Genomic DNA, 12,745 nt, shown 5'->3' with positions numbered 1-12,745 from the left:
TGGAGAATCTTGTTGAAAGTCCAGATTTAACTGGTGAAAAGTTCTGGACCATGCTGGTCACAGCTGCACCAGGACTTTGGTTCTGACTAAGACAAGTCGGGTCATCGGCAACCAGGAGATGAGTCAGCTGTAGCCTGACTTCCCTGTGTGTGTGTGTGTGTGTGTGTGTGTGTGTGTGTGTGTTTAACTGAGTTGTTAATCAGCATTGTGTTGTTTTTTTTTTAATTGAAAAACTTTGTAAACTTCTTTCATGTTTTTTTCTTTTTTTTTTTTGCATATCAGGAGCAACAAAAATCATTTGAGGTCTGTGTTTAACATAAGAACAAAGGAGATTGTGTGTAAAGCATAAACCGTATATGAAAGATGGACGGAGCCTCCGGCGGTTAAAAGTGAAGCCGATGTGGAAGAACATAAAACTGCAGTTCCCCCTTCATCCACCAGGGGCTGCAAAACAGAGCAAATCCCCATTGACTCCCATGTTAAAAAGACCAACTTCACAGCAGAAATAAACATGTTTACAGCAGGAATAAACATGTTTACAGCAGAAATAAACATGTTTACAGCAGAAATAAACATGTTTACAGCCTGGTACACAAAACCATTTCAGGTATAACATGTCAGGTTTACCTTCATGACAACTGTGGGGGGAGTGATTTCTTTTCTAACTCGCCCGTTTAAAAGTAATTTAATCTAGAAATTTGGCATATTTAGGGGCGTGTCCTTTTGATTGACAGGTACCCGATCTCCCCCTTTAAGTCAGAAGAACGTAGAACAACCGCGGTTTTTGGCCGGTTAACAACGTGACTTAGCTTTAGCCCGCTTACCTCCGTTAGCTGGTTAGCTCCTGTTATCTCCGGGTTAGCTCGGTTAGCCCTTAGCTACAGAAAGCTTGAAATTTGCTCGCCCACCGAGCTTCAATTCAGCTCTTCATAAACTTAAGGGTGACGTCACGGAGGCTCCTTCCATCTTTTTACATACAGTCTACGGTGTAAAGGCCAACAGTGATTGTTAAAAGAAGTTGTGGAATTCAGAAACACATCCTGAATAAGAAGTTCTGTCTCCAAACCATCCTGTTTCGTACCGTCTCATCTTTTCTGTGATATTCTGCAATCTTCTGCAAATGATTTGCAGTTTAACATTAACCAGGTTTAACAGCTACAACGTGACTAAAGACATTATTCCTGCAATGTCTCTGACCTCCTTATGTTTTGTACATTGTTATGGAGACGGCGTCCTCCTCTTTTCTGAGTGTCCTCCTGCCGGTCTGACTGTGGCATCAGCTTCCAGTCTGCTCCATCTTTAATATCTTGTTTTTCCAGAGAAGTTGGTCTACAGCTTCCTCAGAGCAGTTTTCTGCAGATGGAGATCTGGGCAAAGATCTTTGACTCTAATCCTCCTGGACAGTGACACCAATCAGACACAAAGCATCTGATCAGGACGGCTCTGTCTATTTCCTGAAGGGAAAACTAACTCCTGGACTGTTTTTCTGCCCCATTCTGAAACAGGACTCATTTTAGGAATATTATAAAAGTTTTCCTTGAAACCTGTTTTATTTGTCAGTCAAAGGCTAAATCCTGGTAGTACTGGAAGACAAGGTAGTCTACCATTCAGAGTAATTCCATAGCCAAGCAGTTTCTTCCTGAAGTTCCCGGTCCAAAGACAACAACCTCCGTCTGAATGAAGTTAGGAGAAAGTTCCAGTCCAGGGAGACGATGGCCACCTCTGAAATCTGATAGGTTGGCTCGGATGATTGACAGGCCACTGGAGGAGGAGTCTGGGGACGAATTAGGCGGGAATTTCTAAAAGATTTCACACCTTTTGGTTTAGTTTGTGTACAAACTGCACTTTACTCAAGCGGACCGAACTGCCTGGACAAGGTCACAGTAAAACTGCTCGCTACGAGGTGATGCTCCCACAAAAACTGCTTTTCAGGTGAAAATAACAGATTAAATTTGCTTTGCTTTCAGTTAGTATACTATCCTTTAGAGTTGCCAGTGCCTGTTTGGAGTTCCCCAGCCTGCCAAAGAAAAGAGTCCCGGCTCCACTGGAGCTCCTTAAATCAGGCTGAGGCCTAATTGGGCAGAACCATCTTTTTTCAGGCGGGAAGTGTAGGAGGGGTTTAGGTTCTTCTATTGATTTGTCAGTTGTGTTTAGGAATCTCAGATTGTTTAGTTTATTGTCTTAACTGGTTACATGTAACACTATACTGATTAGTTAAATTTATGTTATAGTTGGTATAGACCAGGGGTCGGCAACCCAAAATGTTGAAAGAGCCATATTGGACCACAAAAACACAAAACAAATATGTCTGGAGCCGCAAAAAATTAAAAAGCCTTATATAAGCCTGATCATGAAGGCAACACATGCTTTATGTATCTATATTAACTATATTAGCCTACTATGAAAATGACTAAGTTGGCTACAAATACATAATGAGCCTTAATGATAAAATGTTTATTTTCCCTGCAGCGCATCCTGTAGAGAATGACGCACCACGTGACTACTCTGTTGTACGATGCCGTCTCTTGTTTAACTTCATTAATATATTAATGAATTATGTTTCCTTGCTTTGATGAAATAAAAAAAATGCAATATAAAAATCAGATTTTTAATGTCATTTTTATTTTGAGGATTCGAAAAAACCAACAAAATGGGATGTGCATAATGCGTCCCTTATCTGGGCAACAAACCGAGTGTAATAAAACGCAGCCTGCATTTATAAAAATAAAACCAGCAGCCTTTCAAAAAGGTAAAAGTATATCAAATCAAATTAATACAGTTTGATTTCTGTGCAAATGCCAAGCAAGTCAGTGCAAGGGTAAAACGCAGCAGCATCCTCTTCTCTTTAGACACGCAACCAACGCAGCTATCCTCCGACCTGAGCACCATTACCACGTGTCATTCCAAATATATACTGACAGAAATCAGAAATCATTTAATATAAACATCCACTTTGTTACTCAATATGTGTCTATGAAGGATGATGTTCTTATCCGTTTAATGTGACTTCTGTTGTCGGACATCACTGGTCAGCTTCTCAACATCGGGAATGTAAGATATAACCTGTAATGAATTAATGTCCTTGATTTGCTGATCGGTGATGTTGCCGCCATTTTAATGGTCCTTTCCTTCACTGTCTTAGCGGAGAGGTGCATGTCTCTGATTTTCTGTATGATCTCGGTTTTGTTTTTGAAGTCTGGAAATACATGTTCTGATATGTTCTGAATTTCTCTAGAAGTAATGCAATCTCACTTTTTGTGTCACTCCCAACTGGGTACTGGCTGAAAATGTAGCATGCTTTCCCTGGAAATGTCTTTCCACATGACTCTTTTTGTTATTTGACAACTTCTCGCTACAGAGCAAACATTCAGGCAATCCTTCCGCATTGGCAATGAATGCAAATGATTCGGTCCCAGAAACGTTGAATCCTCTGTTCTCCTCGGTTATTTTTCTCTTTTTCTCTTTGGGATCCATGTCCCATCACACAGCCTCCGGTTTGTTTACAACGCCACCTGCCGGGCATCCCGCCCTGCTGATAGGCTACGTGTGTCGCAGGCTGTGACGCAAATCTTCCTTGACAGAAATGTTAAAATTTAATATTTATTCTACACATTTTTACAGCATTGGAAAATGTTAAGAATGTTTGTGTCATGTTTGTCCTCCTACAGAACCAGTTCTAGACCCACAGTTCCAGACATACAGTTTGAGACGTGCAGTTCTAGACCCATAGTTCTAGACCTTGCAGTTTTAGAGCAGCTGTTTTGGACCTGTAATTGTAGACACGCAGTTCTAGACCCATAGTTCCAGACGTGCAGTTTGAGACTTGCAGTTCTAGACCCACAGTTTTAGATGTGCAGTTCCAGACCAAGAGTTCTAGATGTGCAGTTCTAGATCCGCAGTTTCAGATAAGCAGTTCTAGACCCACAGTTTTAGATGTGCAGTTCCAGACCAAGAGTTCTAGATGTGCAGTTCTAGATCCGCAGTTTCAGATAAGCAGTTCTAGACCCACAGTTTTAGATGTGCAGTTCTAGACTTGTAGTTCTAGACCCCTTGTTTTCATTTGGATTTTATGTTTTGCTTTTCTGTATTGATCCCCAAAGGGAAACTTTTGTCTGGCTGCTCATTATTTTCAGTAGAAATAAACGGCCTGATAGATTCAGGCACAAAGGATCTTCTGAAGCTCTCCGTCCTGTTTGAGCGCAGAGGAGTCGTCCATCTCCACCATGTTTTGGTCCAACAGCGTGTCATAAAGTGGATGATTTTATTAATTTATTTGGCAGGGACAAGTTTCTTCATGTATGATGTCACATTCTACAACACTTTAGCCAAGGATAGTTTTCACGGCCCATCCCCAGTTTGGCTTTTGTACGACACAAGAAACTACATTACATTGCAACATAAAAACTATATATACATATGTGGCATTACATATACATACAAAACACACACACACACACACACATTTCCATACACCAAGATGTAAAATGAAGTAAAACTCCATAAAAACTGTCACAAAAATCTGTCAGAAATAAAATCATTGTCATTGCATTCAATCAAAACCTTTTTAACGTCCACACAGAAAAGTACCACACTACAGGTGAGTACAGTCCTGATTTGTCTTTAGCCAGTTCTTCTGGATAGAAGTGAACCTTTTAAAATCCGGTGATGTCTGAAGGTAATTTGGGAGTGAAGAACTCTCCACAGAGAAGGCTGTCAGCCCTAAACCCGTCCTACAGGAGGGGATTTTACAGTCACGGTTCGTCACAATTCTGCTGTTTTTTCTCTCCATGAAGGAGTTTAGAGGCCTGGGTACTAAATGATGAACACATCTGAAAATTAGTTTCATAAAGAAGAAGTTACTGAAGCTGAGAAAACTCTTCAGATTGTATTTTTACAGATGTTGCAGCGGTGATGGCTGCTGTCATGCAGGATGATCTACACCTCTCAGTGAATCCACCAGAGACATGACTAAAGTCATGAAATAAAACTTTTTAATGTGCACTTGTGATAAAGCTTAAAATGTAAATTCTGAAAAAACGGTTTTACGGTTGTGGAGCTGATGCTGTTGTCATGGAAACCAGTCCAGAAATGTTGTTGCAGTTTTACATCCATCCTGTAGCTGAGAGGGCCAGAACTGCAGATGCATATTATCGTGGTTTCCATGTAGAAATATCTGCCATGCTTAAATACAACTTCTGCCAAAATGACTCTGAAACCACAGAACACTTATTTTTTGTGTGTCTAATTTCTGGTCTGACTTTCAATTATATCTTAAGAAACATTTGGGCAAGGATTTCTTTTTAATTGAGTCTGAACTGCTACTTATTTTTAGAAATTTTAACTCCACCAAAAATGAATCATAAATCATTAATTTGCTGATTATTGTAGCAAACTTTCACAGATATAAAATTAAATACTTGAAAAATGTACTTATTGTACTTATAATGTACTTATTTCAATGTGATCCAAAACTTGAAAGTACTAACCTAAAATGTAGTAAAAACCTTTACATCCCTGGTTGATTCCTCTTGAAAATTACAGTTTTATTTCTTTGTTCATCTTGTATTTTTTCTCTTTTTCTGTTCCTTTTTATTGATTATCGTCATGATTTCACTTTGCAACAACTCTTTCATGTTCTGCAAAGTAATATTTCTGGAAAAACAATCTGCTGATCTTGTGGTCATTAATGTTTCTCTTCCTTCCCAGTGGGATCCTGGATGAGTATTACGCTGCTCGTTTCCCTCTTTCCTGTCGTCTTCTTTCTCCTTCTGCAGGATGGAAGAGTCACAGAAACGATTTCATCACTCAGCTTGATAGTTTTATGAAATGTCTTTTATAAATATTTATGATAAATTGGACTAAAGTGGATCATTAATGCATGTTTTCATTGAACTGGACTGTATCTGTAAAAGCAAATTGTACACATAGATAAGTTGTACTGTAGTAATTAGGGCTGTGATGACACGCTTTTATCCCGATTCAATTTGATTCAGTTTTTGGGGGCCGATTCTAGTTAAATTGCGATTCCCATAAATCTTTGATATTGCTGATTTTTGTTGATTAAAAACAAAAAAAAAAAATGCACTAAACTTTTTTTGCTTGTCATTTTTCTTGATTTAAATTAGAAAAAAACAACTCAGCAGCCAGACCATCATTCTGCTGCTATAACGGCCAAGAAGACAAGAAAAAAGAGCAATAAAAATAATAAAAATGACAAAAATTTTACAATGGATTATTTTTATTAATATGAAAAAAAAGATTTTTTAACCAAGAAAAAAAAAAAATCAATTTTAAAATTGTGAAGCCAAAAATCCCGACTGATATGATTTTCCCACCCTCAGCATTAACACGTCTGTGTACACATTGGTTGTAAAGCCGGCGTTCATCTGAAGCTGTGCAGATCCATAAAAGCAGAGGCCACACATTGTTTACAGCTATTTATTAATGATTATGTTTACAAATAAAAATCTGAGCAAAGAAAAGTCAGAAAGATTTAACCCAGACGACAGATGGAACGAGTTTCCACTCCTCTGCACATGCTCAGTGAGACCTCCACCAGCTGCTCAGACACACCAGCAGGTGGCGATAAAGCCGTACGTCGCTGCTAACAGGAAACAACCTGCAGAGGGATCCGCTCAGTCACAAAGACCTGATGAGTCCGTTTGTCTGCCCACAGTCCTGGACCAGAACCGCACCTCCTGCCTCCAGACGCTCAGGTTCCCGAGCTTCACCGCGTCAGGAAAGAGCCAGAACTCTCAGACTGGTTTATACTGGGACATAAAAACCACCCTTACCCCACACAGACGGGACGGTTTTTTATGAGGATGATACTGGAAGCTCTGGACTGGATCTGCACTGTGCTGAACTTGTAACAAATACTCTGACTTCTTTCCTCCCTCCAGTGAGTCCAGTCCCGTCCCCCCCGCCCCGACGCTGCCGGTCTCTGACCGGGGAGTGTGTGGCTTCTCATTTCTCACTGTGATTGTCTTCACACCAGTCTGACCAGAACCAAAATGGGAGGCTCCACCAGAATAAACATGAACATCTTGGAGATTTGCTCCTGGTTAAGTCTCCAGGCTCCCTTATAGGACACGGCTTCTAATTAAAAGCTCGACGTTCAGACGAGCGAAGAACGTCGCTGTTGGGTCGCTCCACCACAGAAACCAGATGATGACCTGCGGTGCAGGTCTGGACCACATCTGCAGCTCTGCAGTCCACGTGGAGCTGCCAGCACTCATTTACATGATGCAGCCCACAAGGAAGATGGTGTGATGGGAGAAGGTGGCCTCCTCATGTCCGGCCAACACGCCGTAACTGAGCCTTCAGTGGGAAACGTAGCCGGATCAGGTCCAACATGTCTGCTGCTACGTTTGGGGTGCTGAAATAAAACCACTGTTCTTCCATCTTTGGTAGAAACCATAGAGCGGCATATGAAAGATGGACGGAGCCTCTGGCGGTAAAAAGTGAAGCCTATGCTAAAGTGCATAAAACTGCAGTTCTCCCTTCATCCACTAGGGGCTGCAAAACAGAGCAAATCCCCATAGACTCCCATGTTAAAAAGACCAACTTCACAGCAGAAATAAACATGTTCACAGCCTGGTACAAAAATCCATTTTAGGTTTAATAGGTCAGGTTTACCTTCATGACAACTGTGGGGGGAGTGAATTTTTTTCTAACTCGCCCGTTTAAAAGTAATTTAATCTCGAAATTCTGCATATTTAGGGGCGCGTCCTTTTGATTGACAGGTACCAGATCTCCCGCTTCAAGTCAGAAGAACGTAGAACAACCACGGTTTTTAGCCGGTTAACAACGTGACTTAGCTTTAGCCCACTTACCTCCGTTAGCTGGTTAGCTCCTGTTATCTCCGGGTTAGCTCGGTTTGCTCTTAGCTACAGAAAGCTCGGAGTTTGCTCGATGTCAATCATCCACCATGACGCTCACAGCCCCCCTCTCAGCTCCACCTCTTTGCTCATATTTGTATTTTCCGGGTAAGACGACACGCATGACCCTGCCAAGATGGTGATGGTAGGAACCGCCCACCGAGCTTCAATTCAGCTCTTCAGAAACCTACGGGTGACGTCACGGAGGCTCCGCCCATCTTTTTATACAGTCTATGGTAGAAACAGACGTTAAACCATCAGTGTGGTTTTACTGGTTCTGAGCCTGAGGTGGGAAAACTGAACCAGTCCCAAATACCTGAAACACACGTTTTGGGGACGAGCTATTCCTGTTAGTATTTGGGTTTTGTGTATGTGGGGGGGGCGGAGCCTGCTCTGAACTATGGAAGCCCAGAGAGGGACATAAAGGTTAAAGGGAGGAAAAATAAAAACAAACTGCAGATTCTTAACATTGCCACTGGTTCTGCAGTCACAGCTCCACCAGTCCCAACGTCCCCCACCGGGACGAACGCCATGTGACCCAACGGGTCACCAAGTCTCCACAGAAACCGGCTCTGATCTCAGAGCGTCTGGCGTGCTCTCAGGTCCAGTTCACATGCCATGCATCATCACCTCTTCTTCCTCTGCTGTCGCTGCAGCTTTCTCCTCTTCCTTATCATGGCGTGCAGCTTCTCCAGACCTTCCTGCAGCCCCTCACCGATGATGGCACAAGCCGGTTGCAGATGCCATGGCGTGCCAGCACTGAGCTCATGCAGCGCCAACATGGCTGCCATCTCAGCCAGGCTCAGAGAGTCCCTCAGGTCCTGCTTGTTGGCCACCACCAGAACCGGAACCCCGTGGTTCTCCGCCAGCCGTGTGATCTTGTGCAGCTCCGTCTTGGCCTCCTCGATGCGCTCGCCGTCCACTGAGTCCACTACAAACACGATGCCGTCAGCGCAGCGCGTGTAGGACCGCCAGAGGGGCCGCAGCTTCTCCTGACCGCCGACATCCCAGAAGTGGAAGGACGTGGTCCGTCGCCGACCTCCAACTGACACTCTGATCTTCTCAGAGTTAAAACCTTTCGTTGGGACGGTGTTTACGAACTCGTTGAAGCGCAGGCGGTACAGCACGGTGGTCTTTCCAGCACAGTCCAGACCCAGAATGACGATATGTAGAGCCTGGAAAGAGGGGAGGCAGGGGAGGAGGGAATGGTGGTCCGACTGTCTGTTTCCCATCGTCCCGAGACGTTTCCCAGATGGTGGGCCGCGAGGATGAAAGCAGGAGCAGCTGGAAGAGGAAAAAACAGGAAAATTAAGTCTATTCTGACTGAAATGAGGGAAAAAACAGGAAAATTGGGTGTTTCTCAATTCAGGGTCTGCACACTTCCAAGTGCGCAGACTGTGTAGGCAACGAAGTGTTCTACGAGGTCTGCACACACCGAAGCACACTTACTGCCAGTAAAATGAGACGGACTCTCTAGTGGACGAGAATTACCCATAGTGCTCCAGTCCTCTGTTGCCTGGCAACTACATATGCCAAGTTTATCTAATTACTGATCCCATTCTGCCTCAAAAAACCCACAAAAATATTTTTAAAATGACAGAAAATGGTGCCAGTAATAAAACTTTGATTTATTTTCCTTTTCCTTTGTGTGTAAATGAGCAACATGAGGCGGTTTAGACGAGCTCTCCTCTGGCTGACAGCTCATCCTGTCAAGCTGACGTTAACTTCAGTGGAAAATAATTCTTGTTAGACACATATACAGTCGTCCTCATATGTATTCATACCCTCCCATTAAAGAAGGAGAAAACTGCTGCCTGGGAAATAAGATGAAATTGACAATAGTAATAATAAATAAAAATTTTATGAAAACCATGACATTATTTTCTAATTCTGGTTCAAAAGAAAGATTTTTTAAAAACCAAACCAATATGATAAAATAACATATGGTTTATATATATATATATATATATATATATATATATATATATATATATATATATACACATATATAATTTTATTTTATTTATTTATTTTTTTAAATCCTTTGTTTTCACTCCAGTCAGGTGTTTTATGTTCCTCTCAGTCAGACTTCTGCACCTGTTGACAGGTATTTTGTCCCACTGTTCATCAGTAAAATGTTTTAATTTGTCCAGGATCGATTTTTTTTTTCTTTAACCTGATTAAATGACAAAACAGTGTCTTATAAAACTGGATTATAATTTAGCACATTTTTAATTATTGTTCCTTATTCCAGTCTCCAATTATCTGAGTGACTGTGATAAATTCAGCCTTTTCTTTAATGAAAGCTGACGAAGACATCTGAGGACGACTGGAATAAAATTCATTTCTGGTTATTGGACATAAAAATAAATAAACGGTTTTGCTGCTGTAGTACCTACACCAGCGCTCTGCTGCTCATTATTTTATATCAGGAACACAATGAATTCTGGGATAGGAGAGGGTACAAAGGATACATATCTTGTATCCTTCGTTCTAAGGTAATCTGGAGCCAAACGAAGTGCGCATTTGAAGGGTGGATTTGAAGGAGCCTTTGAATTGGGACAGCACTTGGCGCGCTACTATGATGCATGCAGCCGATGAATCCACACTTCCAAGTGTGCAGACCCTGAATTGAGAAACACCCATTAAGTCTATTCTGACTGAAATGAGGAAAAACAGGAAAATTAACTATTCTGACTGAAATGAGGAAAAACAGGTAAATTAACTCTATTCTGACTGACACGAGGAAAAAAAAACAGGAAAATTAGGTCTATTCTGACTGAATTGAGGGGAAAAACAGGACAATTAGGTCTATTATGACTGAAATGAGGAAAAACAGGACAATTAGGTCTATTCTGACTGAAATGAAGGAAAAAAAACAGGAAAATTAAGTCTATTCTGACTGACACGAGGAAAAAAACAGGAAAATTAGGTCTATTCTGACTGAATTGAGGGGAAAAACAGGAAAATTAAGTCTATTCTGACTGAAATTAGGGAAAAAACACGAAAATTAAGTCTATTCTGACTGAAATCAGGGGGGAAAAAAACAGGAAAATTAGGTCTATTCTGACTGAATTGAGGAAAAACAGGACAATTAGGTCTATTATGACTGAAATGAGGAAAAACAGGACAATTAGGTCTATTCTGACTGAAATGAGGGGAAAAAAACAGGAAAATTAACTATTCTGACACAAGGAAAAAAAACAGGAAAATTAGGTCTATTCTGACTGAATTGAGGGGAAAAAACAGGAAAATTAAGTCTATTCTGACTGAAATTAGGGGGAAAAAACAGGAAAATTAAGTCTATTCTGACTGAAATGAGGGAAAAAAAACAGGAAAATTAAGTCTATTCTGACTGACACGAGGAAAAAAAACAGGAAAATTAGGTCTATTCTGACTGAATTGAGGGGAAAAAACAGGAAAATTAAGTCTATTCTGACTGAAATGAGGGAAAAAACAGGAAAATTAAGTCTATTCTGACTGAAATGAGGGGGGGGAAAAAACAGGAAAATTAGGTCTATTCTGACTGAATTGAGGGGAAAAAACAGGAAAATTAAGTCTATTCTGACTGAAATTAGGGAAAAAACAGGAAAATTAAGTCTATTCTGACTGAAATGAGGGGGGGAAAAAAACAGGAAAATTAGGTCTATTCTGACTGAAATGAGGGGAAAAAAACAGGAAAATTAGGTCTATTCTGACTGAATTGAGGGGAAAAAACAGGAAAATTAGGTCTATTCTGACTGAAATGAGGGGAAAAAACAGGGAAATTAGGTCTATTCTGACTGAATTGAGGGAAAAAACAGAAAAATTCCCCCTATGAGAAGGATTCTGCATCAGAAACAGCTGATGCTGTTCAGCCTTCAGACCAGAGATCCTCCATCAGCTGACTGGTGCTGTTACTGGGCAACATCTCCCCCACCCAGTCCACCCAGTCTCCACTGGACACACACCTCTCAGATCACCTGAACTCCCGGTCAGCACCAGGGCGTCGTGTGGAGGTGCAGCGGCCGCTCCCTGCTCCCTGCAGGGGGGAGATGTCTTCCAGCAACCGGGCAGTCCAGCATCCAGCAGTCGCCGGTTAGTCGGTGTGAGCGGCGGGGAAAGCAGCCTCCAGCACGCGCCTCCACATTATTCACCACACACACTCCGCGCGCCTTCGTGTTCACGGCTTGAAGCAGAGTGGGGTGTGTGTCCGTCTGGTCTCCACAGAGCAAACCGGGAAACACGCAGGACCACGCCCACAAGCGTGGAAGAGAAATCTGCACATGCGCAGACTGGCGGCTACATGACGTAGCATGACAACGCATTTTAACCGTCCGCGTGCCCGTCGTCGCCTTCATAAATACTTCATATTTAATACAGATGTATTCAGATTTATTTATATCCTATGAGATATATCCACGTTTCATTTAAACTATTTAAATCTATTTAATTTAATGATGTATAACGATATATAATTTACAAAAAATATTTTGTCTCAGTATTGCTACTCTATGCAAAGTAATTACTTTAAATATAATTACATTTATTTAAATGTAATTATACTAAGATCATTGATATTTAAGCATTTTTATAGTGAAGTTCATTAAATATTTTATGCCTATCTAGTTCAAATAGATGCACATGTACATAAATTTTATATATCCATCCATCATTCTTAAGTCATTTTAGCAGATGTTTTTATCTAAAGCAACTCACGTACACACTCATACCACAATAGGCACATCAGGAGGCAACTTAGGGTACAGGGTCTTTCCCTATGTGCTGACACTTCAGTTACAAGCCACTCTTCCTCCTGAACTCCACCTTCAGCTCCATCCATCCATACATACATACATACATGTATATTTTGCTGCTTATCCTTC

At 41.4% G+C, this 12,745-nt stretch overlaps 1 protein-coding gene across 2 annotated transcripts; it reads right to left on the bottom strand.

The window, feature by feature from the left end:
• Positions 1 to 6,937: 6,937 nt before the first annotated feature.
• arl4ab (ADP-ribosylation factor-like 4ab) lies at positions 6,938 to 12,043 on the bottom strand. Of its 2 annotated transcripts, none has more exons than XM_079258842.1 (2): positions 11,831 to 12,043; positions 6,938 to 9,164 (listed from the first exon to the last, which is right to left on the bottom strand). In XM_079258842.1, exon 2 carries the CDS (start codon positions 9,110 to 9,112, stop codon positions 8,507 to 8,509), a length of 606 nt encoding a protein of 201 aa, XP_079114968.1. In that variant the 5' UTR covers positions 9,113 to 9,164; positions 11,831 to 12,043; the 3' UTR covers positions 6,938 to 8,506. The 2 variants fall into 2 exon arrangements, with proteins under 2 accessions (XP_079114968.1, XP_079114969.1); XM_079258843.1 differs by having other exon boundaries at positions 11,843 to 12,043.
• Positions 12,044 to 12,745: the final 702 nt, after the last annotated feature.

Source organism: Telmatherina bonti, assembly GCF_933228915.1.
Source record: "Telmatherina bonti genome assembly, chromosome: 19".
Classification (NCBI taxonomy): Eukaryota; Metazoa; Chordata; class Actinopteri; order Atheriniformes; family Telmatherinidae; genus Telmatherina; species Telmatherina bonti.
Note: the sequence above shows the minus strand (reverse complement) of the source record. Positions and strands in the feature narration are given on the sequence as shown.

What these genes read in the sequence shown, in the direction of transcription:
- arl4ab (XM_079258842.1), bottom strand. Translation starts at nt 9,112, where the DNA reads ATGGGAAACAGACAGTCGGACCACCATTCCCTCCTCCCCTGCCTCCCC.